The sequence below is a fragment of the Letharia lupina genome (assembly GCF_014066315.1).
Source record: "Letharia lupina isolate WasteWater1 chromosome Unknown contig_8, whole genome shotgun sequence".
NCBI lineage: Eukaryota > Fungi > Ascomycota > Lecanoromycetes > Lecanorales > Parmeliaceae > Letharia > Letharia lupina.
Window position 1 is genome coordinate 968,388 of NW_023502977.1, and position 27,682 is coordinate 996,069.

The 27,682-nt window shown below is 49.9% G+C and overlaps 11 protein-coding genes across 11 annotated transcripts; 6 read left to right on the forward strand and 5 right to left on the reverse strand.

Moving 5' to 3' along the window:
* Window positions 1-93: 93 nt before the first annotated feature.
* On the forward strand, window positions 94-1,450 carry HO133_010104 (uncharacterized protein; the record flags this gene model as incomplete). Its single annotated transcript, XM_037300960.1, has 6 exons — window positions 94-121; window positions 171-199; window positions 358-381; window positions 708-750; window positions 907-1,023; window positions 1,089-1,450. 6 exons carry the CDS (start codon window positions 94-96, stop codon window positions 1,448-1,450), a joined length of 603 nt encoding a protein of 200 aa, XP_037153777.1.
* Window positions 1,451-1,487: 37 nt separating this feature from the next.
* HO133_010105 (uncharacterized protein) lies at window positions 1,488-2,508 on the reverse strand (the record flags this gene model as incomplete). The annotated part of the gene is made up of 5 exons (XM_037300961.1): window positions 1,488-1,575; window positions 1,631-1,840; window positions 1,892-2,368; window positions 2,422-2,444; window positions 2,497-2,508. 5 exons carry the CDS (start codon window positions 2,506-2,508, stop codon window positions 1,488-1,490), a joined length of 810 nt encoding a protein of 269 aa, XP_037153778.1.
* Window positions 2,509-2,582: 74 nt separating this feature from the next.
* HO133_010106 (uncharacterized protein) lies at window positions 2,583-3,535 on the reverse strand (the record flags this gene model as incomplete). Its single annotated transcript, XM_037300962.1, has 6 exons — window positions 2,583-2,590; window positions 2,747-2,874; window positions 2,950-3,063; window positions 3,134-3,178; window positions 3,320-3,410; window positions 3,466-3,535. 6 exons carry the CDS (start codon window positions 3,533-3,535, stop codon window positions 2,583-2,585), a joined length of 456 nt encoding a protein of 151 aa, XP_037153779.1.
* A 133-nt stretch (window positions 3,536-3,668) lies between these two features.
* On the reverse strand, window positions 3,669-4,829 carry HO133_010107 (uncharacterized protein; the record flags this gene model as incomplete). Its single annotated transcript, XM_037300963.1, has 1 exon — window positions 3,669-4,829. One exon carries the CDS (start codon window positions 4,827-4,829, stop codon window positions 3,669-3,671), a length of 1,161 nt encoding a protein of 386 aa, XP_037153780.1.
* Window positions 4,830-5,593: 764 nt separating this feature from the next.
* Window positions 5,594-8,273, forward strand: HO133_010108 (uncharacterized protein; the record flags this gene model as incomplete). Its single annotated transcript, XM_037300964.1, has 2 exons — window positions 5,594-7,849; window positions 7,923-8,273. 2 exons carry the CDS (start codon window positions 5,594-5,596, stop codon window positions 8,271-8,273), a joined length of 2,607 nt encoding a protein of 868 aa, XP_037153781.1.
* Window positions 8,274-9,673: 1,400 nt separating this feature from the next.
* Window positions 9,674-12,322, forward strand: HO133_010109 (uncharacterized protein; the record flags this gene model as incomplete). Its single annotated transcript, XM_037300965.1, has 1 exon — window positions 9,674-12,322. One exon carries the CDS (start codon window positions 9,674-9,676, stop codon window positions 12,320-12,322), a length of 2,649 nt encoding a protein of 882 aa, XP_037153782.1.
* Window positions 12,323-12,466: 144 nt separating this feature from the next.
* On the reverse strand, window positions 12,467-13,914 carry HO133_010110 (uncharacterized protein; the record flags this gene model as incomplete). Its single annotated transcript, XM_037300966.1, has 5 exons — window positions 12,467-12,594; window positions 12,662-13,154; window positions 13,209-13,403; window positions 13,453-13,633; window positions 13,898-13,914. 5 exons carry the CDS (start codon window positions 13,912-13,914, stop codon window positions 12,467-12,469), a joined length of 1,014 nt encoding a protein of 337 aa, XP_037153783.1.
* A 722-nt stretch (window positions 13,915-14,636) lies between these two features.
* HO133_010111 (uncharacterized protein) lies at window positions 14,637-21,290 on the forward strand (the record flags this gene model as incomplete). The annotated part of the gene is made up of 15 exons (XM_037300967.1): window positions 14,637-14,713; window positions 14,769-14,847; window positions 14,901-15,032; window positions 15,257-15,644; window positions 15,699-15,838; window positions 15,893-16,012; window positions 17,748-17,780; window positions 17,829-17,894; window positions 17,946-18,004; window positions 18,063-18,081; window positions 18,139-18,204; window positions 18,271-18,373; window positions 18,428-18,444; window positions 18,500-20,121; window positions 20,171-21,290. The coding sequence occupies 15 exons, from the start codon at window positions 14,637-14,639 to the stop codon at window positions 21,288-21,290; spliced, it is 4,041 nt and encodes a 1,346-aa protein (XP_037153784.1).
* A 578-nt stretch (window positions 21,291-21,868) lies between these two features.
* HO133_010112 (uncharacterized protein) lies at window positions 21,869-23,265 on the forward strand (the record flags this gene model as incomplete). The annotated part of the gene is made up of 3 exons (XM_037300968.1): window positions 21,869-21,896; window positions 21,954-22,100; window positions 22,166-23,265. The coding sequence occupies 3 exons, from the start codon at window positions 21,869-21,871 to the stop codon at window positions 23,263-23,265; spliced, it is 1,275 nt and encodes a 424-aa protein (XP_037153785.1).
* A 66-nt stretch (window positions 23,266-23,331) lies between these two features.
* HO133_010113 (uncharacterized protein) lies at window positions 23,332-25,515 on the reverse strand (the record flags this gene model as incomplete). Its single annotated transcript, XM_037300969.1, has 3 exons — window positions 23,332-23,412; window positions 23,735-23,810; window positions 23,870-25,515. The coding sequence occupies 3 exons, from the start codon at window positions 25,513-25,515 to the stop codon at window positions 23,332-23,334; spliced, it is 1,803 nt and encodes a 600-aa protein (XP_037153786.1).
* Window positions 25,516-25,732: 217 nt separating this feature from the next.
* Window positions 25,733-27,334, forward strand: HO133_010114 (uncharacterized protein; the record flags this gene model as incomplete). The annotated part of the gene is made up of 2 exons (XM_037300970.1): window positions 25,733-25,905; window positions 26,053-27,334. The coding sequence occupies 2 exons, from the start codon at window positions 25,733-25,735 to the stop codon at window positions 27,332-27,334; spliced, it is 1,455 nt and encodes a 484-aa protein (XP_037153787.1).
* Between the last annotated feature and the right edge of the window lie 348 nt (window positions 27,335-27,682).

Here is a 27,682-nt window from a genome sequence, read left to right on the forward strand (position 1 = left end):
CCGCTGTTTGAACCCTAATGCTTTACTCCTTCTGTACTCCCACCCTTTCAACTCCAACTTCACCTCCACTTTCAAATCTTCACCCTCGGCATAATGAAGGTGTACGAGCCTCTGCCAATCCGTTTGTTGACCCACAACATCCGTTACGCTACTAATTCATCCTTTAAGAGTGAAGAAAAATGGGGTGTTCATAAATTTCGTCTCATCAATGAGCTCTCTTTCAATACAGCACACTGTGAAGAATCATTCATATGCTTGTGGGAAGTAATGCATCAGTAGTTGGTCGGTATTCTTTCAGGTTCAACAGCAAGAAGAAGGCATGAGCCTTTGTGGGTGTGGGCCGCGATGACGGGCTAGAAGCTGGAGAAAACTCCCCCATCTGTACGTATTTTCGGAATCCAGTGTTTCCTCTTTTGGACAATGTCTTGAGTCTCGAGATTTATATCGGAAAGTTCCACTCTCGAAACATGTTTTTCAGGCTCGTTATACCCTCTCAAGTAGGCGATACCGACGGCGAATTGGAATACAGTGTATAAACCTGAAATTTGGGTCTGTATATTCTTAGAGCGGAACGACCCTATTGCAGGCCATTTCCGGATCACAAAACATATTCCGAGAGGAAGCGCCTCTTGATCTCCCTCTGAGCTGTCTCACCTCGGGACCTTGCCTGTCTTGAGGCAAAAATACTGACTCCGAAATCCTTGTAGGAGCTGAAGACACAAAGAACAAAGTGGCTCAGTAGAACGCCAGGTACGTGTATTTCGAAGCTGATATCTCCCATATGATATTGGAACCGAGTCGCAAAACATGTTTCGGGAGCAAGAGGACTTTTCTAGGCCCTAAAAATATTTTGCAACTCCATTACCTACCTCGAACAAGCAATGCTGACTCCGCAATCTGGGTAAGACCGTCCCTCTAAGCGTTGGGATGCTGCCTCTACCAGGATCTTGACTATAGCTGTGTTCCAGCATCGGTCCACCAGCAAGACCGTTGTTGCTATGAATACTCATCTCGATGACCAAGGTAGCAAGTCACGCTTAGAGGCGGCAAAAATCATACTGGAACAGATATGACTGTTCACTGACCAGGTCCCCCACGGACAGAGCCCACCTATTTTTCTTGCGACTTCAACAGTGAACCTGAACAAGAAGCCTACAATGAGATGACTAGTTCAACATCTCCAATGGCCGATCTGCAAATGATGGTCTCTGAGAATAAACGCTACGGAGAGATCCATACTTTCACTGGATTCGATTCAAAACACCTTAAAAGAATCGACTTCATTTTCGTGAACAGGGACGAACCAAATTTGGCCAACAGTAATTCTAAGAGAGGCAGTCCAGAGAGGTGGTGGCTTGTGGAGGGGTGCGCTGTTCTCCCAAATCGATTCGAGTGTGGAATCTACAATTCTGATCATCAAGTTGTCGTGGGTGACGTGTCTACGATGTGAAAATCCCGCAGTACCTCATTCTCCGTCAATTACCTTCTCAAAGCTTCGCCGACGTGCTCGCCTCCAAGTCTAGTCCTTTGACCAATCGCACAACTTTCCTGGCGCTGCCAATCGCATTCTGATAGCTGTTATGATCTTAGTCAGAAACTCCGCAACAAGTCTCTCGACGGAGTGGCGTACCCAGCGCCAGCATGACCATACGAATGCACTGTTTTGAATATCCCGTCTACAATTTCGGCCTCCACTCTCGGGGCGCCCTCTCTTGCTGGCCTAAGACCACACTGGACGCTCAAGACCTCGAATGATCCGTCTTTTTCCAACAGCTCCGGAGCCAGGCTTTTGCAACCTTCCAGAATCGCATTCGTGGCCTTGTTGCTTACCTCGGTGCTCCTGACGCGGAGTCAAAGCTGTTCAACGGGGCCTCAACATCGAAATACTCACCAATTCCCAACCTCCCTAGTACCGCCTAGAATCGTCGTCCCGCTTCCCGGTCGTGGAATAACATACTTGTTTTCGTTCATCGTCTTTGCATACTTCGCCTCCCCCTTCACCAGCACGGTCTGTCCTCTCACAGGGAACATAGCATCATCCGGTACCAGCGCTTTCGCTCCCAACCCACTCGCGTTCACACAAATGAGCCTCTCATGTGGTTCTTGACTCATCGCCAAAGAGGCCGCAAATCTCAAAGCTCCTGGAAGTCCTTTGTCCGTCGGCAGACGAGCTTTGACAAGCTTCCCACCCATGGCAAGGAAGGTGGACAGAAGATAATTGAGATGGCGGGGAACATTGATGCAGATTGTTGTAAAGCCTACTGCTGATTGGATGCCTTCAGGAAATTGATTTGCTGGTAGATAGCTGAAATTCTCGACGATTGAGCGCCACCATAATTGAGGACTAATCTCAGAGGCTGAAGAGGACCTATGTTGTAGTCAGCTACAAACATGATCACGAGAGATGCAACTTCTACGTACCAGTAGAGAGTAGACGGGACAATCTGATACACCAGATATCAGCCATGACCTTCTTATTTTTCCAGTGCTTAACACCTCTAAATACATCGCCGTGTGATGTCCTGGAAAAACTGCGCAGGGTTCCAGTCCTCCCAAAGTTGGCCGTCTAGAACAATTTGAAGTCAACTCACTGCGCACGTTTCGGAGTCAGCACTGCTTTTCAAAGGCAAAATTCAGGCTTGCAAGACACGTCTCGGGAGTAGAAAGAGCTTTCTACTCCGGAAACATGTCTTTCAATCCAGAATTCGGCGTAGAAAAGGAAGTAATTACTCCGAAATGTACGCACCCCCTAATCCAGCCTCTGTCCCCTTCCCTCTCCTCACCATATCCATCCATTCCCTATACGTCTCTGCGTCCCACCCTTGCAACTCTGCCTCGTGTGCCTTGGCGTGAGTCCGCCATTGCCCTCCGGCCCTACGTGAGAATCAACCGCCAATCCTGCCGCGAGCCCTACGGGAGGTTGAGCACGATATGAGAGGAGTGGTGTACCAGGGTGAAGCATAGTGCGCACTTTCATCTCCAGGAACATACTCTGCAATGATGGTGACTTGATATCCCGCATCGAGGAGATAGAGGGCTGTCTGAAGACCCGTTATGCCTGCTCTGGACCGCGAAAAAGTGTCAATACAGGTATTTGGAAACACTGGAAGACGGCTTAATTGTGAATGATTACCCCAGGACTGCTATGTGCTTGGCTTTGGGGTTTGGGGATGCCATGCTGTAATGGTTCTGTTCTACGTTACGGCGGTTGCAGAAACTATTGCAATGGGTGACACCAATTGCCTAGAAATGTCGCGGCTAAGGTACTGCGGAAATGAAGAAATTTATCTGCTATTGAACTTTGACCAGACTTGCCTACGCCCAAATCCCGAACTCTGCCTTGTCCAGCACCTCCGAATGTTCAGCCTTGATGCTCGACAGCCTGTTTATGAGCCAGATTACGCATTGTTCTTGGAACAGCTATCAGTAGTTGATGATGGCACGCGTATAGACAGAGCAACTTACTGGACGTTTTCAATTCACGATAAAGCTCTGCAGACCAAGTACTGATATCCCACGATGGTTCAGGACCCATGATGTAGTATCATCGCCAGCTCGATTCTCTAAAGATTACGGCGTTGGTTCGGCAGTCATAACAGTCGCTTTCGCAATGCTCCACCCAAGATCAGCAGAGACGGCCATAGGGTAGACGGCCATTGGGACTCATCCTATTTCCTCACCACCGCAGGCTGTTCTCTCTTCTTCCAATGATCTCTGATGCTCTTAGCTACCCCAATAAGATGCTCCTTCGATACATTGTCTTGTATGCTTTCCATAACACTGTTGACTGTGCTAATGTGATTGGCTTCTTTCTTGTCGTCTCGAAATCGCAAAAATCTCCATTGGTTCGATTTGTCCTGAGAGCACTCCACGATCCGCCAATTCAGAGGTTGCTGTAACGATTTCATGTCCTCCCACTCAGGGTTATCCACATGCATTCTACCGAATGGAATATCGGTATCCCCGTCCCCGTTGACGTAAAGCTCTATCTCAGGCAGAGCGCTGTAATCGGGATAGGGACCTTCGTCTGCATCATCATCATCATCATCATCGGAATCTGGTTGGATGATTGGGAATCCAAGGACCATCCTGAAATCAATCGAGTTCTCCTCCTCGCTTTTCCACTTGAGAATGTGCTGATCTGTGCCGAATTGATACGGAGTGCTCTTGCAGGTGAAGATCAAGCCATCGTTGCCGTGAGGTAAGTTCGGCAGAATCTCCTTGAACATCTTTTCTATGCCGTAAGCTAATTCCATCTTCTTGCGCTCCACCAGAAACGGCAGCGCCGCCGCATCATCGTTCCATTTTTTGTAAAATGCTTGCAGTGGGTTGTCCAAGTGTTCGTAGAAGTACCCAAGCCGCTTGTCCAATGTTCGATGTATCAAGCGATTGCCGTCAAGGACCAAGCAGTCGAACACGAGGTACTTCATCCGAATTGATCCATCTACTTGTGTGTCGTTGACAAGTTCGCCGTCCAAGACTGTAGCAACGTGGAAATCATACGGCTTGTCGACGGACTTGGGAAAGATTGGGCCGGGCACGTACCAATAATCATTCTTCCGGTCTATCAAGTATGTCACTTGTACTCGACCTTCGGGTTGATCATCATATGTAAGGTACATCAGACATCGTATGCCGTCAGACTTTTCGCAAACAAAGTAATCTTGCTTTTGGAGTTCAGCGATGTGTCGCGCGGCGAAACTGACAGGCTGAGCGCCTGGAAAGTTTGGGGATTTTCGATCTAGTAGCTCTGCAACTTCGGCGCGAAGGGTGGTCAGAAGGGGCCCCTCGGCCTTGACTCCAGGAATATCGGGCACTGAGCCTCCCATGTTGACCAAGGAATTATTAGTACCTGCGGCAATGCGCAGGTACTCGTACACCGTTGTGCCGGTGCTGGGAATGTGGTCAGCAGGTGAGAGCAAGGCGAGAAGTGCGAGCAAGAAGCAGAAGCAGAAGCAGAAGAAGAAGAGCAATGGATGTTCCGGTGCCTAACATGAAGAATCTCCAGGAGACACCAAGCGTGGCTGTTCAGGCAAAACTTGGTAACAAAGAGAGAAAAAAGAGAAAATAATAATAATGGGACGTGGAAGCTCACTGGCTATGGTATAATAACCTATTGGTGGCATTCAATCAATCGGTCCAGCCCTATAAGGCAACACCCAATCTACTTGTAGCAGTAGCGTTAGGCTTTTAAGTGGGAGGTAGACAACACGCCGGAGCCGATTCGCAATAATATGGATTATTTGCATCTGACCTTGCGCACGACGCGATTATTGCGCCTCTTGAGTACACTACATGGTACGTTGCTATCATTCCCTGTCCCTTGTTCACATTTGGTGATGATTTCCACCTCGCCGTCGTGGCTCGGCGATGATGCTGCTTCACCCTGGCTCGCTCAAGACCTCAGACCCTCTTCTCTCATCCAGAAGGCGGGGATGTCGCGCGCGCCTATCAATCCACCCCGTATATCGCTCTCTGCTCTTTTCATTATGGAGCTGACTCACCGTGTCATTCCATAGTGATGCTTGCCGATCTCTATCGATGATTAAGCCTCCGTGTGCCTACCTCCCCTATCTCCCTCCTCTGACCCACCATGCCGTCCCCCAACACTCAACTATCACCATCTGCTACACCCTCACCCCAAGAGAAGCTTACCAATGCGGCCTCAACCAATGGAGTCATTAGAGCGACGAAGGATGAGTTGCGCAATGGCTTCGAACCCAATGGTGTTGCACAAGGAATCCAGTCTGCGGAGCCAATGCAGGAAAGGAAGCAAAAGGCAAAAGCCATCATGGCGGCTTCAGGTCTCTCCGCGGCAACTGATGGAGCAGTCATGTTAGAGAAGTCCGACGCAGCTAACGGGTCCGCCACGATACCAAATGGCATGGTGCAGACCAGGAAACGTTCCCGATCCGGCACGCGAATCCTCAGATCACCAAGGTGTCGAAACAACGACAGGATATTGAAGCCAAGGGGTCCCAATGACCCAAATGCCGAGGGGCTCGAAAATGTCGAGTTGCACCAATACGTCAATCGCGCCCTAATCCACACTGACGCAAGGATGTATGATGGCATAGAGATGGATAAACTACACGACTTCAAAAGGGATGAGGCGGACTTTTACATGGCTCTACGCGGTCTTGATGCCGAGCAGGTCAGAGAAGGGAAACAGGCTTACCTAGACCTTCATAGGGAGGCGCGACCGAAATGGTTGGATCCACCAGTCACCAACTTGATCAACCCAGCTGCCATCTATGGTCCTGGCTATGGTCAGTATGGGAAATTCGGGAACGGCATCAATCAAGGAAAGGGCATGACTCTTGTCTATCCTGCTCAACGCAAGCGAGCTGGCGGAAAGAAGACCCGGGAGTTACGTGTGCCGAGGAAGGAACTTGCGAAACAGTCAGAGCAGCTTGATGAGCTCGTGCCCATTAGGTTAGATATCGAGTGGGACAAGATAAGACTTCGGGATACTTTTACCTGGAACCTGCACGATAGAGTGACACCTCCTGATTTGTTCGCACAACAGCTTGTCGAGGACTTCAAGCTGCCCCTCGAACAATGCGGACCTCTAGTGCAACAAGTCAGCGCGAGCCTTAAGGAACAAATACAGGATTATCATCCTCATATATTCATTGAAGAAGAGGCGCTGGACCCTCATCTGCCATATAATGCATACAAGGATGACGAGATGCGGATAACGATAAAACTTAATATCACTATTGGCGCGCACACACTTGTGGACCAGTTTGAGTGGGAGATCAATAGTCCCTTGAACTCTCCGGAGCTGTTTGCAGAACAAATGACTCGAGATCTTTCCTTGGCCGGCGAATTCACAACAGCAATAGCACATTCAATTCGAGAACAAAGCCAGCTCTTTACTCGCAGTCTCTTCGTAACAGGTCACCCTTTCGATGGACGGCCCGTTGAGGACCAGGAACTGAAAGCCGGCTTTTTACCATCCCCGATGCAGTCGCCGTTCCGTCCCTATCAAGCAGCCAAGGAATTCACCCCTTATCTTTACGAACTTAACGAAGTAGAATTAGAAAAGACGGAACTTTCACTTTCAAGAGAAGAGCGCCGGCAGAAGCGATCAGTCAACCGACGTGGTGGGCCTGCTTTGCCAGATTTGAAAGATCGTCGGCGGACAATACGAACCTTGGTCGTGTCATCAGTCCTTCCAGGTGCAGCAGAGACTCTGGAGGGTAGTATGATATTCAAGCGAACTGCTGCTGCTTCCGGAAAAGGTCGGCGTCCTGGCTATGGTCAAAAAGACGGAATTGACGACTCGGATGAGTCGGATAGTGATGAGTCAGCTCCAGATTCACCTGCAATTCCAGCACACTTGCTTGCTGGTACTGCACGCACAAGGGGAATGAGAGGCGCAGCAACTGTAGCCCAAGCCGCTATGCGAGGCGCACTAGGGCGCTCTGCAACCCCTGAAACAACGATACTACATCACCACGAGACACGAACCTCAGGTCGCAGGTTTGGTGGCAAAGACTACCGGGAAGAGAGCGTCGACGATACGCCACCTTCGCTCATCGTCAAGCTTCGGATTCATCGCGATCGATTGAGGCAATTCATGCGAGATCAAAAGGGCAGAATTAAACCTACGCCTCTTGAACAGTCGTCTCATCAACGGTCCTCGAGTGCAACACCTGGACGAGGCACCCCAGCTCCTGGCACAATGGGGCCGCCCACGACACCCGGTGTACAACAGCACCAGCAGACACGTCAGCATGGCAGCCCAGCCGAACAGAGAGATGGAGTCAACCCTCTCCATCCTCACGCGGCACAAACTGGGCGGGTGGACGCTGTCGGTCCACCCACCCCGGAGCACCCCATGGTAAGCCGTGTTTCCCCTTCTATTTCGTCAAGTAGTATTTCGAAGTCCCTCAGCCGCTGATCCATTTTTGCAGCCTGATCCACCCTCCTGGCTTCACCAAGCCCTATCGAAGCTTCAGATCACATACCCTGATGACCTCTTCGAGGGTACAATGCGCTACACTGCAGTCTCGACTGTGACGGACATGCCCATTAGCCTAAGGCCTAACGGGCCCAACGAGCCTTCGCCGCCAGATACGAAATTCATGTATTACCCAAGGATCAAGTGCCTCGATTGTCCGGGAAAGCTGTACACCCCAGGTCCTGAGACAGGTGTGAACAATTTTGAGGTACACCTGAAGAATCGTTTGCATCGGGATAAGGTTGAAAAGAGAGTCAGAGAGGGGGGAAGAAGTGTTGGGCCTGACGGCACGAGGCCTAGATGATGCGGCCAAAGTCTCATGGACGAAGCTCATCTCGTAGATACGCTTTTGGGTTGGTTAAGGGAATGGATTGGATATGTATTCACGATGCATCTGCAAGTATTAGCAATTTGATAGTGTACTCATATGATTACCTTGCACATAGCTACTATATTCACGAGGGGCTTGATGACTAGGCTTACATAGCCTCAGAGTTGTTGTATCGTAAAACCTCATGTCTTTAGATACTCAAGTGAGACTCTTCGATTTGGGTGTGCAACGCTTTCTGACATTTGCTGCTGCTGATGTCGCTCTTTCTCTGCCCGGGCAGAATTCCCAAAGCTCATGCTTGAAGCTCTTGGCCTGGATCAATTGCATAGAACACAAATTGCTACCTTGCCTTGGAGCCTTTCTGAGCTCTGATGCGGATGACGTCTCTAATTGAGCAGCAAGCCAACATGGAGAGCACTACTAGGTCCTGACGCTCCTTGAATTGACCCCATGGTTTGCAGGCGGTCTTCAATGTGCATACAAACCTCTTTGGATTCTCGTAGACCTTTTACGGTCAGTCAAAACTGTCAACTACCGCATTCACCTCATCCCAGAATTTGGCTGTTGACATGGTGTTTAAAGATCATAATACTATCTAGGTTCACATAAACATACATGGAACGCGTTGGAAACAAGAATATGGGAAGGCTAGGAAAACATTGGCGCAAGAGAGGAGAGATATCTGCAAGATAAGCGAGCATCCGAAGGGTAGGAGAAAGCTAGTCGTTGGCTTTCATCAATAAAATTGGTCTAGGAGCTTGCAAAGACCTGAGGATAGTAGAGAACCACTGTCAGATTCCATGCAAGCATGAGATGCATCCTGAGCCACCAGAGGTATAGGGCGTGGTCCCTTTGCCATGGAAATGGTATCTTTCCCCCTAAAAGAATCCAATCAATCACCGCAGGGAGCACTGATTAGCCGCGCCTCGCTTAGTAGTGTGTAAACATACCTAGCGATCCGCCTCACGTCGTCCGAATATTTCACTCCATAAAGCTCTAAATCGCGTTCTCTTCACCACGATTGTGACTTGCCCTTTATCTTGCTATTTTAAGGGTCTGTAGGAAATATATTAAATAAGTAAGTGCCATTAGACATTTCTTCTTCTGGATTGCTGCACCTGGGTATGAGCCCGGTATCGAGGCTGTCATTTGGCGTGAGCAGCTGTCTGGCTAGTGGCCCATCACAGCCATGTCAGCTTGGCGCCGGCGAGGATGCTTGAATCTGTAGAGAGCAAACAAGATTAGTTGCTCGGCGACGACTAAGCAAGACAGCTTGTTTCCCCTTTGACTCATCTTTTCATTTCAAAACAAATCCTGAATCATAACCCTCACTTCAACACGTCTTGCTGCTCCCATTTCATTGTCAAACCACTATGGCTCAACAGCCTGCCGCGAATGAGAGCATACCGCTCTTAGCTTCTGATCCACTGTACCCTACCATGGAGCAGCAGGTCGAGGGACGCAAATTTCACACAAATTCCATTTCACCAGGGTCAAACACCACCATCCAGCCCAGTATCGAGGGTGCTCACCTCTCGTCTTCTACTTTATCACGCTCGAGTATCAGAATGCAGCTTGATCACGAAGACGAGAGTACGCCACTCTTGCTCTCTGCATCACAGCACTCCACTATGGAGCAGCAGCAGGAGGGACGCGGGCCCAATCCTCGCGCAACATTCAACTCACCACGCGTCGAGGATGAGAACACGAAGCCTTTCTTTTCTAGCCCAATCCATACAGACATAGAGCAGCAACGCGAGCACAGTCCATTCTCACTTTCCACTTCAGGGGAACTCAGTCCCGATACTCAGCACAACGTCGGAGACGATACTGCTTCTAACACCTTCGCGCAGCAGGCCGAGATACAGCAGCACCGTTCTTTCTCGCTTTCCGACCCAACGCAATCTACTATCATGCTTCGTCGAAGTGCCCATGCAGAGTCTGCATCCGCAGGTCGCAGTTCCGACGAGACTATGCAAAATGTGAATCCAAAACGCGTCAAACATCTCATCAGTATTCTGGGCTTCGACGATCAACTTTCCGAGATGCTCTATAGGCTCGTCATTGCAACAGCCCCATTCCACAACACCGAATCACTACTCACGCCACCAGCGCCTGAAGAGAGCAACCCAAAAGCCGAGGCTCTTCGTGAGGCACTCGGCAACCTCATGTTTGCACCAGAGTCAGCCAGCCCCACCGGATCTCCCACAGCTACGACTGCGGAAGAAGGTTCCATAGCCGGCAATAGCACTGACAATCCCACCGGAGAGCTTCTCTTCGATGCCAACGCAGCTGAAAACCTTGGGTCATGTCCACTTGAACCATGCTCCGACCCACCTCCGATGCTTTGGTCCACCGCAGCAGCTGAAGAATCACTTGACCCCAACGCCAAGGATCCAACATATTTTACCGTTGCTGAGTTCATCAACACCATCGTCGAGAATAACATCCAAGTTGAGTCGGTCACCGAACAAGACTGGTGGATCGAGGAGGTACGCGTGGCCATCCTGAACCGCTTGAAGCATGATGCCTCCGAAGAAGATCTCGCGGCTGAAGAAGACTCGAACGAAGTAGTGATGACTAAAGAAGAAGCAACCGAACAAGTCAAGGCCACAGCCAAAGAAGATACTTCCAAATCAGATCTGCAGAGATGGAAGGAACAGGGTCCGGAAAATTGGCTAAAGAGGGATGACGGGACAGACATGAGCGAAGAACAGATCGACGAGGAGTGTGCCCGATGGGACGCAATGGTCAGGAATGCGAGGAAGGAGAAAGAGGCAGAAGAGGCAGCGCCTTCGCTTGGCAAAGATCTCGATCTGAAAGATAAAGGTTTCTGGGAATTCGTGCGATCAAGCAAGCAGAAGGAGCAAACCCAAGGATCGATCTCGACTCACGGCCAGGATGAAAAGATCTCGGTCTCGACGCATGATCAGGATGAGGAGGCGAGTCAGAAGAAGAATAAGAAGGGAAGCAGAAAGAACAAGAACAAGAACAGGAAGGCGAAGAAAAACGCCTTGAAGGGAGGAGATCCAGAGGACGTGTCTGAGGAAGTGCGTGACATGGGAACCTTTTCTAGATTCATGGATTTGCCAACACAAGTGAGGAATAAGGTGCTAGGCTTCGTGCTTGTGGTCCACCAGGAGCTCGTTCCTTACCACTACGTCAACGGCAAAGTCGTGAAGAATGTCGGATTGAGGAAGAAGCCGGAGCTGAACATCCTGCTGGCGCTGTGCTCGTCCAAGGATAAGGCGGTCAAGAAATGCCTGGATGATGCGAAGAACATCTTATACCGTGACAACACCTTCTCAATCCGCAAGCCGAATGACTTAATTCTGTTCCTGGGTATGATCGGAGGCGATAACGTTGCGAGGATGAAGATGGGCAAGAACCTGCTGTTGACGGATGCATTTTTCGACAAGAAACGTCGGTATGAGCTGGAAATGAAGTGGCTCGCACGTTGGGGCAAAGACTTGCTGTTTGCCATGAAAGGGCACAACATCTACAGATCAGACATTGCAGCTGAGAACTCGGAGGACGACCTTACCTGCGAGCCAACGGATATCGAAAAAGCACTCAAGAGCATGGTCGAAGTAATGAAGGATGAAGGAAAGATGTACGAGACGTTGAAGGGGATTGATGATGGTAGCGGTAGCAGTCCTGTGCGTCTCCAGAGCCTAGACCTCGGCGAGAAATTCGATTCGTTGGCAGAACAGATCGAGACTATGGGTTTGGCCGTTGGCGATGGCATGGTCACGAAGTCCGAAACTACTAAGACACCTGAGACCGACGCACCAGACGAGGCTGTGGAGTCTATGAGTGAGAAATGGAAGCGGAAGGCGCGAGAGGCTGGGGAGAAAGTCAAGGACGAAGGCGACGCGAACCGATACGGCGAATACTTCCTTAAGGTGGTCACAAGTCTTGACGAAGGAGACGAGGACGACATTCTCAGCCAAGATTCCGGATTCTACACTCCATCGGTCTATAGTGAGCGCGGTAAGAACCCCACCTCCACTGCAAAGTAGTCAATTGACATGATCAGATGCGTCTGGAGAACGTGGGAAAGCGGCGAGCAAATCGACAGCAACTCTGGATTCCGACTCGGAGTTTGAGCGTGAGATTTTGGCCTGTATGGATGAATTTCCTCCTGGTACGTACTTCACTCTAATTTACAAGTACTTCTTCGGTCCGTTAGCCTTCCGTCGCTTATATATGACATAGGAGCCAGCGAGTAGGACCTGACATCCCAGAAAGACGAAAAGCAAAAGACCCATTCGGGGCCCTTTCGTGGTAATTACTGTTCTCGAATTAGCTTCGCAGTATAACTAGAGGCCTACAATTAGGCAGTGTTAGCGAATACATACTATCACTCATATGCTTGGGCAACCCTTCCACAAGGCTGCTGTGAGAATCCTTGAGAGTGCTCTGTAAACTAGAAAACTGTCCTTGATAGTCGCGAACGGTCTTTTCAATGCCTTGTAATCTCTGATCCATGGAACTGAGCCTGTCTGCGGCTATGACGTTACGTGAAAGCTCTAAGTGTCTGCCCTCTGACTTCTCAGCAAGTTGCTTGACTTCTTGAAACAAGCTGTCTATTGATTGGGCCATTGTTTGTAACCGGCTTTGGAGGTCATTGAATTGAGCGTCTGACGGGGCAGTTGAGGGAGCCTGAGTCTCAGGCGGTGGTGCATTGCCACGATTATCCGGCTGTCCCACTGGGGGAGGCTGCGCACGGCGAGGCTCCTCTCGAGTGATCGATCTTGAGGTAAAAAGGTTGAATTTGTAAACCTCAAAGGAATCCGCAGTCTCAGCCGAGGCAGCCGTAAGACCAAAGTAGTAGTCAGGAGGCATTTTGACCTATCATACGCTGTCAGCAATGATTGTAGAAAGACTCTAAGATGTGCAATAGACCTTGTCCGTCGAGAAGCAGAGCTTGTTGTCCACTATGATCTCGAACGTGTTGCCCTCCTGCTTGATTTGAAGCTTGGTCGGTCGACCTAGATTTCGGTAGGAATAATCGCAGTGGCCGAAAGCCAGTGAGTCTACTGAATGGTAATTCTTGTAGTCGAGAGTGCCATCATTCATGAATCCCCGAATGCCTCCACCCTAGCGACTTTAGCATGTATAGGCATTGGTTCCGTGGAGAGAACCAAACCTTTCCACCATACGGGTCGATCACCAGAACCATCCCGTCAAAATTGCCAACGGTGTATATACTCGACGTTCCAATATTCATCCGACCGTCCTTAGCGTACCATAACTGTAAATTTCCGCCTCCTCGTTCAGGGCCTGTGGCTCGGAATTCAAGTTCGGCAACCCACTCTGACTGTGAGACCCTAACGAGAACGTTAGCAGAATCATCATGCATTTAATGGAGGCTACACCTACATGGCATCTGCCCACAGAGCTCCTCTTTGATTGCCAGGGTATGGGGGCGTCAGGATTATTTTATCAGACAACTGTCTCCGTCAGTCGACGAGCATGACAAACTTTCCGGATCTCTCCATACGCACCAGCTGAGGAGTTTGTCCCTCCCCCAATGTGTGCCAGCCAGCTACTGCATCATTTTTCGAGGAAATTCTGTCACGCGATCAACACACATAAACTGCGGATTCATGGTGACTGCTTACTGATCATTCTGTCCAAAGCTGGAGCTCTCAACCAAGTACTGCGCCGATGCTGATGCCGCTAATAGAGACAAAAAGCAAAGAAAACGCATGATGCCGAAAAGGCAACGACCAGAGCGTCAGGGGCTCGGGCTTGGGAAGCAGACCCGAAGATATCCGCGTAGGAAGGTATTGGGTGGGCGACTAGTTGTACCAAATGCCTTGTACCGTACTGCAAGACCGAGAGGAGCTTCAACAATTGTCTTGCGTTATTGTTCGGGTTTTCTTGAGGCCAGCACACTTCTCGTAATGCTAGCGGCGGTCAAGCCGAGAACAATGGCGACAAGGCAGATACGAAGTTCTCGGGCAATGGATAGAGTAGAAGGAGACAAGTCGATGGAATGTTTGATGTTCAATGTTGAGAAGGCTATGACATGCCTCACCGCGACATCAGAGAGGTCCATTTTTACAAAGAATTCAGGAGGTCCAGGTGTCATTTGGCCCATTGGTCCATTACTTTTAGTGATGAGGTAGCTGTTTCAGGTCAGCCCCCTCGGCCAACGGCCGTGAACTAATTTAGCTTGCCGAGCGTTTATATGCTTACCTTAAAGACTAAAATACCTTCCCCTAAGGTACCCCTCCTCCTCTGCCTACTCGTAAACTTGGATCTTGTTCTACTACTCTATTCATTGTGACTCTGTGAAAAAAGAACCCCTTCAACAGCAATGCCTCCATGGCCGATCTTTACCCATCCATAACACAGACTGCTGTCCTCGCGACAGCACTGAAGGTTCTCCTTTGGCCCGCATAGTGCGTTAACTTCTGGATGCAAACATCACCCCATATGAGGCTAATGCAGGTCCAGCAAATCCACAGACTTCGAGGTCCACCGCAATTGGCTTGCTATCACTAACTCATTGCCGGTCAAGGATTGGTACTATGAAGTAATGTTGTCGTCTGATCCACTCTAATTAACAACACTGACGAGGCTTGCCAGACAACTTCCGAGTGGACACTCGACTACCCCCCCTTCTTTGCCTACTTCGAATGGCTCCTCTCCCAGGCTGCCTACTATGTGGACCCTGCCATGCTGGAGATTGATAATCTGCAGTATCAAAATTGGCAGACCGTATATTTCCAACGCTCAACAGTCATGGCAACGGATCTGGTGCTAGCATTTGCATTATATAAGTACGAGTGCCAAGGTCACAAGAAGCAATAAATCCGAGGCTGATGTTTTGCACTAGACATGTTCAAGCATCCCCCACAGCTCTGCAGAAGAATTCTCATGCGGTAGCCATCTCAATCCTATTATCTCCGGCGCTCCTGATCATCGACCACATTCATTTCCAGTATAATGGCTTCCTGTACGGCATCCTCATACTCTCCATGGTCTCGGCTCGAAAGCAGTCCACCATGCTGCTCGGGGGACTTTTGTTTGCCGCACTACTCTGCTTCAAGCACATATATCTCTATCTCGCGCCCGCGTACTTTATGTATCTGCTGCGAGCATACTGCCTGAGCCAAAAGTCAATGTTTCGAATCCGCTTTGGCAACTGCGTCAAGCTGGCGTCAGGACTTGTCAGTATTTTTGGGGCCGCTTTTGGACCCTTTTGGTACCTGGCCCAAGAGGATCAAGTCTTAAGCCGACTGTTTCCGTTCTCACGGGGATTGTGTCATGCTTACTGGGCGCCCAATGTGTGGGCTATGTACTCGTTCACTGATAGGGTTCTCATCTACGGTTAGTCTGCAGCAAAGAGGTCGAGCTTCTCTACTATAAGCTTACGATGTTCAGTCGCGCCGAAGGTGGGGTTGCCAGTCGATCAAGCTGCGCTGAACAGCGTCACCCGAGGACTCGTTGGAGACTCCTCTTTTGCAGTCCTCCCCAACATATCACCCAAGACTACCTTCCTCCTAACTTTGTTCTTCCAAACAGTGAGACCATACCTCAATAATCCTCTCTGTATATCGATGACTAACCGTCATCAGCTATGTCTGGTTAAGCTCTTCTTCCAGCCAACGTGGGAGACCTTCGTCGGAGCTGTGACTCTGTGTGGCTACGCATCCTTCCTCTTTGGATGGCATGTCCACGAAAAGGCCATCCTTTTGGTGATTATACCGTTCAGCTTGCTAGCGTTAAAAGACCGTCGGTACCTTGGCGCGTTCCGACCTTTGGCCGTTGCAGGGCATGTGTCTCTGTTTCCATTGTTATTCACGGCCGCAGAGTTCCCAGTGAAGGCTGTGTATACGGTCTTTTGGTTGATACTTTTTCTGCTGGTGTTTGATCGGCTGGCGCCAGTCTCGTCCCGACCGCGAGTTTTCCTGCTTGACAGGTTTTCCCTTCTCTATATCACTGTGTCTATTCCTCTTGTCATCTATTGTTCACTCATTCACCAGCTTTCCTTCGGGCCAAAATATGAATTTCTGCCGTTGATGTTCACAAGCTCGTATTCGGCAATAGGGGTTGTGGGCAGCTGGATCGGATTTTCTGTTGTGTACTTCACTTTATAGTGCTCAGATACCCCATTAGCAGGAAAGTAGTTTGTACTTGTGTGAAGGCGATAATCAATATTCTTCCGAACGACTACCAATGTTCCATGTGAAATTGATAAAAAATTGCCTTACGCTCTGAGCCGCAAACCGATTGAGAAATCTCGATAGAGATCATTGGTAATCATACTAATGCCAAGTCTGCTGTAAATTTCCTTCTGAGTGCTAATTCTCTCTTGGCCACCTTCCTGCATGTGGAGGAGAGCGAGGGATCCATGCCGCGAATCGATTGCATTGCTGCCTGGAAATATGCCGTTGGCCCATCATGCGATCAAATGGACGCGACTGCGGGAAATCTACACCGTGATGGCTATAGAATGATTCCATCAAATAGACGTCCAGTAGCAGGGGAGGAAGCGCCAGATGGTTTGGAACCAACGTGCTCAAAAGATAGGAAAATCAAATGCAACAGGCACGGAGGCTACCCACATAAGACGACGATGTTGGGTCCATGAGAATCCTTTTTTTCTAACGATATCAGGAGTCGACGAGGTCCTAAATCTCCCAGCACTGGAGAGAGTGTAACGAGTTCAAATATGAGCACATTGCGTTGGATGGCGCCGCTGCAGAGTAAAGAGAATTGTAAGTGGGAAGAAGGAGAAAGAGGGGGGGAATCCGGGAGAGATAGATGCAGCTAGCATCATGTCTCGACTCACGAAAACGACAAACAAGTATTATACCGCAATGTTCAATCGCTGGCTTTGCGATTCTCTCTGAGCCTCGAGGTGTTATCGTGGGAATTCGCGTAGTACTGTTCAAATGTAACATTCTCCTTATAATATTACTCGTTCAAGTGTCGATGGGTGTTTACCTATTTGACGGTAAAATCATATCACTAGCGCTGAGTCTATTCACTTAGTCTGCATTCGAACCTTATGTCACCTTGCCCGAATAGTTCTTCATGGGCAAATTCCACTCTCTTTTTTCCCACTTCCGCTACCGACCACATCTCCTCTTCACCATTCGACCTCTTCTCAACCACCAACTCCCCACCATCGACTCCATCTAACACTGGCCCGAAAACACGTCCAAAGGCATCAAGACGCGTGGATATCGTCTTTGTAAACCCCTTAGCGTCATATTGCACGTGGTTTGGTTACCTTTTTGCCCTCGTTGACGGGGCGCTCAAAAAGGCCCATAAGTCCTCTGCAACCCCTTCTCAATCTTCCAACATTGGTCAAAACATCAGAACCTGTCTTGCGCAACCGTATTTCATACATTACCTTGGGCCCCAGTCCCCCTGGTCAGAGGTTTGATATAAGACCATTGGGGCCCCAGCACATTTTGACACAAGGGGCGGTTCCTCTTCCGCCTATCCGACAGAATGGTAGACTCACTTCCTTTGTACCTACGATTCATAAACTAAGTTTACGAGGTTCTTTTCAAGCGAAAACCCGTTCAATACGCTGCGCTGCCTACATACATTACGGATGACTCCGAGGTAGATTTGGCCAGGGCCTAGGAGTTTTCATATTGCTGACTTTATTTCAAGGTTTGGTCCATAGAAGAAACGGGCGAGGTTTTCACCAGTTATGAGGAATACTTGAAACGGTAAGATCATGCGTTGGCTTCCTGTCCATTGCTTTGAACTAATCATCGGGCTACCTAGTATCGATTACTATAAGCAAGTGGGTCTATTCTTTACCTTCTTGCCAACCGCTTTATCATATTGACCGGTGAATTAGAAGCGTTTCGTCTGCGAAATCACGGGACATTCGGGACTAAGTTTCAAGGAAGCACTCAGGAGTGAGGTAGGTTTCGTCCTTGTCCCTCATTGCCCTACATGATAGGTGTCGTTCGTTCACTGACATGAGCAGCTGGATGCCTCGGATGAGGTTGACGACGAGTTCCCTGATGCATTGAGGGAGCCGATCCTGCGAAAAGTACAGTTCCAACAAATATCAAGGATAGATAACCTAGGCAAGCATTGCACTCTTCATCTCCAGGAACCTGATACTAACAGCCTTCAACTAGTTGACTATACCTACGAGGTACGGCCTCGCTACGCACGTCCAATTCTAGAAGGTTGCTAATCAATGACTGTAGGAGTTTAAGCGGGATTTCTACCCAGGGGAAATTGTCACAATCACACTTGGTGAAGATCGTTTTACTGGCTTCATCCGTGAAAAGACCAAGTTCCCTGAGCTAGCTCGGCCAGATGGCACCCTAGAGCGGAAAGCGTATGCACGATATTTTTGCTATCTTGACGAAAGACAAGGTGAGGAAGCACTGGTCGATGAAGACCAGATTGCCCGTGAACGAAAGACCTTCACCAAGCAGAGGCTTCGATCGTTTCTGAAGAATAGCGTCACACGTGAGGCATGGACAGGAGCACCTTGGCTTGTCAAACCAAGACTCGCTGAGGAGTACCGAATCACCACAACTATCCCCGACTGGCTTACCCATGACCACCAATCAAAACAGAGAAAAATCAACCCTTCCTCTGGCAAAAAAGGTGAATACGAAGGTCTCACCCTTAATCTATACGGTGCTCGCCACAGCCTTCCATTGCTCAAACCGAAGGGAAGCAAAGGCAAGAATGCTCAGGATGACATGCAGCGTTGGAGGCAGGAACAATATGCTGAATATCAACGCTCTACAGTTAGCAACCCGGATTTCAGGATTGCACCGCAAGGCCAGCCAACTCAATTTAACCAATTCCAAGCCGGACCTCCACATGGGTTTCGCATGGTCCAGGGTTTTCAACCAATCGCCGCCAAAGGTCAGCCAAAGCCTACACCACCACCGCCTCCACCGAAGTACCCCATCGAGGACCTTGAGATACCTCCTGTTCGTGATGGGACTCATCGCCCGCCACTCAAGTTTCTCTCAGAGAGCACTCCAAGTCTCAACAGAGTGTCTGAAGGCGCTGGAAGTGGTATAGCGATGGAATCTGTCGGGCTACTTTTAGAGACCTGGGACACCTTAAATGTCTACTGCGAAGTTTTTCAGCTTGACTCTTTTACGTTCGATGACTACGTCGAAGCTTTGCGAATTACGTCTGAAGACGTTCATTGTGAGCTTCTCGTAGAGATACATTGCGCCGTGCTCAAGAAGCTGGTGAATGACTCAAACGACAAGAATGGCCAGGTTCAGATCTCACTGCCATACCAAGTCGAAAGCGAGGAAGAAGAATCCGTCCAGGAAAGTAGCGCTCAACCCTCGCCTACACCAGAGCCTGAAATTAAACCGCCAGCGCGATCTACGCGCGGTAGTCTTGCAAAATCGGAAGCGGCAGAGCTGAAGCAAGCTGCCAACGGGAACGAAGCGTCCCCCGCCAACGTGAAAGTCCACCGAGCGGTAGAGATGGATCATTCAATGCGGGGCTACGACTGGAAAATGCGACTTCGAAAGCGTGACTTCTCCAGTGGTCACTGGGTAGTGATCGTTGTAGGTCTTCTGAATCAGCTATCGAGTAGTCCTCGCCTCACGGAAAGCTGCAATGAGATCTTGAGGCACTTAGCCCCTCTCGATAAGGACGCAACGCCAGAAATTGCGTCTGCGCAGTATCAAACCCTTGATATCAACCTTCGCACCCGGATACTTCAGATCCTTTGTATGAAGTCCGTGGAAACCAAAGCGATCCGACAGTACATGGAGGACTGCAGCGCCCAGATGACAGAGCATCGAAAAGAGAAAAACGAAGTTCAAAGAAGTCGTAAAGCAGCGTGAGTATCCCTTGTAGTACGCCATCTATTACATGCTGATCGTTTGCAGAGTGGAAGAGCTACGGGTGTTACATGAAGAGCGTAAGACTTTGCAACCAGAAAGCATTTCAGCATCTCCTCCCGCAGAACTTGAGGAACTATCAGAGTTGAAAATGGAACCAGATGAGGAAGAGCCTGCAGACGAGGATGAAGTCATGGACTCCGACGAGGAGGAACCTCATCAAGGACGCACCCTCCGTCGAGCTAACGATAGAGCGGCAGCACGCAAAAAAAAGCAGAGAGAAGAAAAGGAGAGGAAAGAAACGGCGCAAGCTGAGAAGGCAAAGAAGCCGTCAAAGCAGGAGAAGCAATATGACAAAGTATTAAAAAAGATCGAAGAGGTGAAGGAGAAGATTAAGGAGTTCGAAGAAGAAGTTCACACTCTCGAAAACGACCTTCGGGAAGCCGATTGCCCCAGAACTAGAGTACTTGGAAAAGATCGCTTCTGGAACCGCTACTACTGGATGGAACGCAACGCCATGCCATATGCTGGCCTACCCGATAGCTCCACTGCCGACGCTGGATACGCAAACGGATGTCTATGGGTACAGGGACCCGACGATCTTGAACGTGAAGGTTTTATAGAATTGTCTCCGGCCGAGAACGAGCAATACCGGCGAGCGTTCCAGATGACAGTACCAGAACGAAAGATGATTGAGGAGGGCGATACTCATACCTTCACCGCCAGACAGTGGGGCTATTACGACGACCCCGACCGTTTCGATATGCTCATCGGATGGCTCGATGTTCGCGGGGTACGCGAACTCAAACTTCGCAAGGAACTTCAAGCCCAGAGAGAAAAGATCTGCCTTCACATGACGAAACGTCATGAGTATTTGAGCATGGACGAGAAGAAGTCCGAAGCCAGCGAGCCTACGACGAGAGTATCAACGCGCACCAAGACATATGTAGACTCAACCGGCCACCGATGCTTAGCGTGGAAGAACAACACTGCCATCACCGAGATCGGCCACCTTCACTCGGAACCAAAGCCGCCAGCATACAAGAAGCAAAAGGGAGTAGCTCAAAAGAAAGCTCTCATCGTCGAGGAGGAGGAGCCCCGGCAAACACGCGCCACTAATCGTCAAGGCAAGGTGCCAACTCGTCAAGGGACCCGATACAACTTCTAATCAGCTTCTTGAGAGACAAGTACAGAAGCTCCATAGGCACGGGCGGGCCTTTGCTCATCACGAAATTAGGATGCCGCACAGTATGATCAATCCATCGCGATGGAGATTGGCTAAAAGCCGTCGCTCACACAGGCAATAACGTCTTTCGACATTTCTGGCTCAATTGCAGGCATGCATCATTTCCCGCATCATCAATGGTATCTAGCGTTGCACGGAGCTGGGGAAAGACAGGATTGACAATGCTTGGCGTCTCACTTGGGTTTCTTTTGCAATTAGCTTGCCTTACTCTGTAAATGCTTGATATCATTATCTTGAAGTAATTCATGAGAAAACAAATCCTCGTGGTTTGAGAGCATGCGCGCTAAAGCGCCCTCCTTCGGTACTTTATCTTCGTCAATATCGGGCCGATGATGATCCGGTATCTCAGCCCTACTCATATCAAAGTTGACCGAGGGGACCTTGTTGCACGTCTTCCCTTCCACCTTGTGAATAATTCGCCCAGCATGCAGAGCGGTGTTGCTGGCGCATAGATTACCTACAAATCCCCTGTCCTAAGTTTACGATCACTCTTCATCGGAATGGCTTCTACGGAGCCCAGCCGCAGAGGTATGTGCAAGCGTCACCTAGATGATCCCCAGAGAATAGCTCACAGTGAATGCACAGCATCCATAGCTTCGAGCTCCGAAGTGAGCTTGGTAGACCTAGCTGCCGGCAAGAATTCGGTACTCAAGAAGGATAAATCCACTGGAGGAGTGAAGTTGAAGAAGTCGATTGCGAAGAAAACAAAACCCAAGGATACTGAGAGCAATGGTGAGTCGCGACCAGATCAGTGCACCTTTTATCGAACCATTGCTTCTCTAAAAATGTTTCACCAGGGACGAAGACAGGTGGCAATACTCGAAGTCCTTCTCCAGATTCCCCAGCCGTAAATGGCACCGGATCGAAAGCTGGAGACATTCAAGGCCTCGCCAAGTGCTACTACTGCAAGAAACCTTTGCCCGAGTCCGCCGTCGCTTCTCATGCCCAACTATGCGATAAGAGGAAAGAGACAAATCGTAAGAAGAAGGAAGCAAAAGAAGCCAAGGCCAAGGATGCCAAAGCGAAGGAAGCCGCCGAAGAGAAAGACAAAGACGGTGACTCCGTGATGGGCGAATCCATAACGGCCGGCCAACGTGATCTCGAAGCGGGGGAAGGCGGCAGCGGGTCCACCAAAAAGCCACCCAAGAAGTCTGCCTCCAAAGCCTCTGTCGACGGTCCCAAGAAATCCAAGAAGCGGAAAGCAGACGGCGAAGGCGACAAAGAGCCTAAGAAAAAGAAACTCAAAAAAGACGAGCCTCCTAAGCCCAAGCTCCCCAAACCCAAAGGACCCGTAAATGTCGAGCGGCAATGCGGCGTCATGCTACCGAACGGCGGTTGCTGCGCTCGCTCTCTAACCTGCAAATCCCACAGCATGGGCGCCAAACGTTCAGTCCCTGGCCGCAGTCTACCATACGATCAGCTGCTGGCTATGTATCAGAAGCAGAACCAGGCGAAGATTCAAAAAGCGGCATTGGAGGCGAAGGCGCCGCTGCTGGACGATGGGCCGCCGGAGGGGCCGGTCGATAGTGATGAGGAGAAGGATACGGTGATGGCTGCGATTGCGAGGGTGAGGCCGATGCCGTTGGACCAGCACGTCTTTGTGCCGACTGCGATGAAGTATAAGCATATTCGGATGAAGGAGATGTTAGGGAATGCCTTGGGGTCCAGGGGGTCGGGAGGAGGGGGGTTGTTTGGGGGTGGGAATAGGGAGCAGGGGGTCTCTGATGGCGCCATGCCGGGTCCTCCGGCGGTGGGTGCTGGTGGCGAAAACATGACTGGGGAGGGGCCGTCGAGGAAACCGAGTCTGGCTCAGCAGGCGCAGGGGAGAGCAGCTGGTGGAAGTACAGCGGTGGCGCCTGTGAGGAAGGCAAGTGTGGCCAGCGCTGGGAATGCATAAAGGCTTGAGATACAGGGGTAATGGGATTAAGCCTTCATCATGTCTTGAAGAGAATGATCTGGGATGTTAAGGGCGCAGAGGTGTCAGGGAAGATACCCACGGTCGCTTGCATTTGCTTTGCATCATGCCTGCAATGAGTTCCTGTTCCTGAAGATAGATAATGTCAGAACAATAGTAGCATCTGGGGAAGTCTATTCATTCAAGAATAGAATGTCTCTCGATATCAATCGCTTGCTGGTCTAAGTGGTATCTCGTCTAGAAATCTGCATGGCTCGTAATGCTCGCGCTAAAGCCATCGATAGCCTGCCTCATCTACCGTAACACACACCAAGCATGAATCTCCTTTCTATGACGGTGTGCAGCGGTGTGTCAATCGAGGGGAGACAAACCAAGCACATTCCTTATACCTTAGCGCAACTCATGGTGTGCAGCGGCCGGTGAATCGAGGATAAAGACAACACTCCCGCACCGTGTGTCGACCGCACATCCAAGCCAGAAAACGCTCGAGGCCCAAGCCGTAGCCGCCATGGGGAGATGTGCCGTACCTATGTACATGTTCAGCATGTCCGAAAAGCTGCGCGGTCAGAAAAGCTCAAGGACTCACTTTCTCTGATCCGTGTACCAATAATAAGGCTTCGGATCAATACCCTCTCTCTGGTACGCAGCCATCAGCTCTTCGTAATCATCCATGCGCATACTTCCACCGAGTATTTCTCCGACGCCCGGCATCAAACAGTCCACGCTCTCGGTCACTCTCAAGTCCTGGGGATCTTTCTTCATGTAAAAGGCTTTGATAGCGACGGGGAAATGGGTTAGGAATATGGGGCGGTTGATGATATCGGTCATCCTGCGCTCCGCGGCCTCGGCAATGTCATCGCCAAATTCATGTGGCTGGCCCTCTTCATTCTTAATGTCATGCTCGCGCAGCCAGGTGATAGCATCAGCGTATCTCATGCGCATGAATGGCCTCTCTGGGACTGTGAATTGAGGGTTGAGGTCGTACACAAGCTTGCTGATCTTCGGATCTGCAAGAGCATGCTGGACGACCAGGCTCATCACGAGCTCGAGATGAACAAGAAGATCGTCGAAAGAGATGAAATCGAGTTCGGCCTCTATGTGTGTATATTCGGAAAGATGGCGACGAGTAGAAGATTTCTCTGCACGGAAAGATGGCGCAACGCAGAAAACGTTACCGAGAGAGGGCAGGCAGGTCTCGAGATAGAGTTGTGAAGATTGGGTGAGGTACGCTTTCTCGCCGTAGTAGTTAAACTCAAAGAGGGTAGCGCCGCCTTCAACTTGGGTTTGTACCATGCAAGGGGGAGTAACTTCGAGGCAGCTGGGGATGATTTCATATTCATAGGTGTGACGATAGGCACGGAGGAGAGCGGCACGGACTCTCATGACGGAAGATGAGATCTCGCCACGAAGGACAAGGTGGCGGTTGTCCAGAAGGGTTTGTGGGTCAGCATCTGGGGCTGCGCGGGTGGTTATAGCTTCTTTTTCGCCAGCGGCTTTGCCGATTATTTCATAGTAGTCGGCGTGGAGCTCTCGGTCGTCTGGTGCGTGCTGTCCTGGAGGCACCTCCCACATCTCGCCGTAGACCTCCATGGACGTCTCTTGAGTGAGTGTCAATGCGTCGTATGTCTTGGTCAAGTCGCCCGTGAGGACGCACTGGAGAAAGCCGTATCCATCTTGGAGCGTAATGAAAATGACATCCTTTTGCGTACGGAATCTGTGCACACGCCCTGTGACTTTTACTCTCGAGCCTCGACCCTCCGCGTAGTCCACATCCTTTTCGCTGGTGCCCTTCCTCAGCTTCACGAGCGCTGGATCTTTCTCGTTGAGTCGTATCTTGAACGCCTTTGGCAGCTGAGGGTCCTCTTTAATCCGGACTTCCATTGCTTCTTGCAGCGCTCGTTGTCTCTTTTCCTGTTCCGACTTCTCTCGTACAGCCAAGTCATTGCCTTTGGCTTGCTTTCTCTTGTGCTGTTCATACAGATTGCTGCATTTCTTCAGGGCGGACTTTGTAGCTGGCTTCCACTCCTTACGAGCTTCAGGATCGCCATCCTCGCTGACAGGTCCAGTTTCAGACTTGCGTGTAAGATACTGCGGGCCATCTTTTTGGGATGGTGGGTGTTGTATATGCGCGAATAGAAGGCTTTTGTACGGCGATGTCTCTGAACCGTCTGCTGAAGGATCATCTTTGCCAATGTCTTCATCGACATGTATCTTTCCACCGGCGGTAGCCATATTGTGCGCAGTCAATAGTTTGAAGGAAAGCGTATAAGGGTAGAGTAATAATATTCTTGAGACTCATCATTGGATTGAACTTTCGGGAAAGTGAGTCACTAAAATCCGCTGCCAAGACTTGGTCATGCTTTCAGGCCACGACGACTCCATTTGCGTTGACCACCTTTCATTTGGCCCTCTGGCTATTCTCTTAGGGAGACACACATGATGATTCGGTATGCCGCAGCGCCCAGTCTACTCTGATGAGTATGAGCTCGCTGGCCGCGACTCGTATGACTCTGATGATATTTACGATGAAGCCGACTTTCAGTCGCAACTCTTCTTCGATTTAGACGAAGCCGACTTCCAGTCGCGAGGACAGACAAGTCCTTCCTACATTAATCGACCGACGTCTGTCACTTGGAAAGTACTCTCTTCGATCAATCCTCTACGCCTTCAAAGTATCTTCGTTCGAAATGCGCATTCGCGAACGCATTCCAAACTTCCGCATCGCCCTAGGCTAGCCTTTCACAGACCCTCTCTCCGATCATTTTGCAGCTGCTATGCCTTTGTTGGCATTCTCCTGGCGCTGGTCTTATTCACTGCGCTCTTTTCAGAGCCTTCATACACAAAACCACCGGCTCATTACCAGTCTTTGAAAGCACGGATTGAAGGCTCCGAAGATTATGGGCGCGCAAATCCAGAGAATCAAAAGATCTTCATCGCTGCTAGCATATACGATGAAGGTGGCCATCTTCTTGGGGGAGCATGGGGGGAAGCGGTGCTGAAGCTCATCAATATACTTGGCAATAGAAATGTGTTCTTAAGCATTTATGAGAACACCAGTGGTGAAGGCGGCCAGGTTGCTCAATTCAAGTTCGAGAGGAGGGTCCAATGTCAGCACAGTATGGTTCTCGAAGATTCGCCGCCCCTTGAAGAGCTTCAGCGTATCAGGCTTCCCGATGGGTCTGAACGGACCAAGCGTATCGCCTACTTGGCAGAAGTCCGCAACAGAGCTCTTTTGCCTTTGGTCGAACATCCTGAAATCAAGTATGACAAGCTGTTGTATCTGAACGATGTCGCGTTTGATCCCATAGCAGCTGCTCAGCTGCTCCTATCAACCAATATGGACGAGCACGGCAATACTGCCTATCGTGCTGCTTGCGCCGTGGATTTTATAAATCCTTTCAAATTCTACGACACTTTTGCTACTCGAGACCTGGAAGGTTACAGCATGGGTGTCCCCTTCTTTCCGTGGTTTACAAACGCTGGCAGTGGCAGTAGCCGACGAGATGTACTTGCAGGCAAGGATGCCGTAAGGGTCAAGAGCTGTTGGGGAGGGATGGTAGCTTTTGATGCCAAACCTTTCCAAGCTAATCCACCACTACGATTTCGAGCAACGCCTGATACCTATTGGGATGCATCTGAATGCTGTTTGATCCATGCAGATCTCTTGGATCAGAGTACTTTCGGTGCAGACGGCGACTACGTGGGTGTGTACATGAATCCATTCATCCGCGTTGCATACAGTAATACGACTCTGCCTTGGATTCGAAAAGTTCAACGTGTGGAGCGCCTCTTTACAATTCCGCACAATGTCATAAATCATCTAGTCGGACTTCCTTGGTTCAATCCACGCCGGACCGAGGTAGCAGGGTCACAAGTAGAGGAGAAGGTGTGGGTAGAGGACAAGAGCCTGAAAGCAGGTGGATCGTTCCAGAAGGAGTCTAGGGAAGCTACACGAGGTGGTTACTGTGGAATGAGGACGTTACAGCTCATCAAGGAGAGTCAACGGGATGGGGAGAAGAACTGGGAGACCATGCCTGTACCTCCGGGATGAATAGATGGGTGAGAGATTCCGATTCGTACCTTGCATAGCGATCGGGGCGTTGATATACCCTTTTGACAAGAATCATTTGCATGATTGCTAAAGTACTATGTGAATGTTGATGACCATTTTAAAAAGATCCCCCGTAACCATTGCTGCTACGGGAAAAGGATAACAACGAACGCGCTAATTGTATCCATTCACTGCCATCAACCTCATGAATCCACAACACCAACACAATCACACCATTCCACCTTTCACCTTTCACCTTCCCATTTCCACCTTCCGTCTTCCATCTTCCGTCTTCCATCTTCCATCACTCATCAAGTACCCAGTGCTCGCCGTGAAATTTCTTCCTAC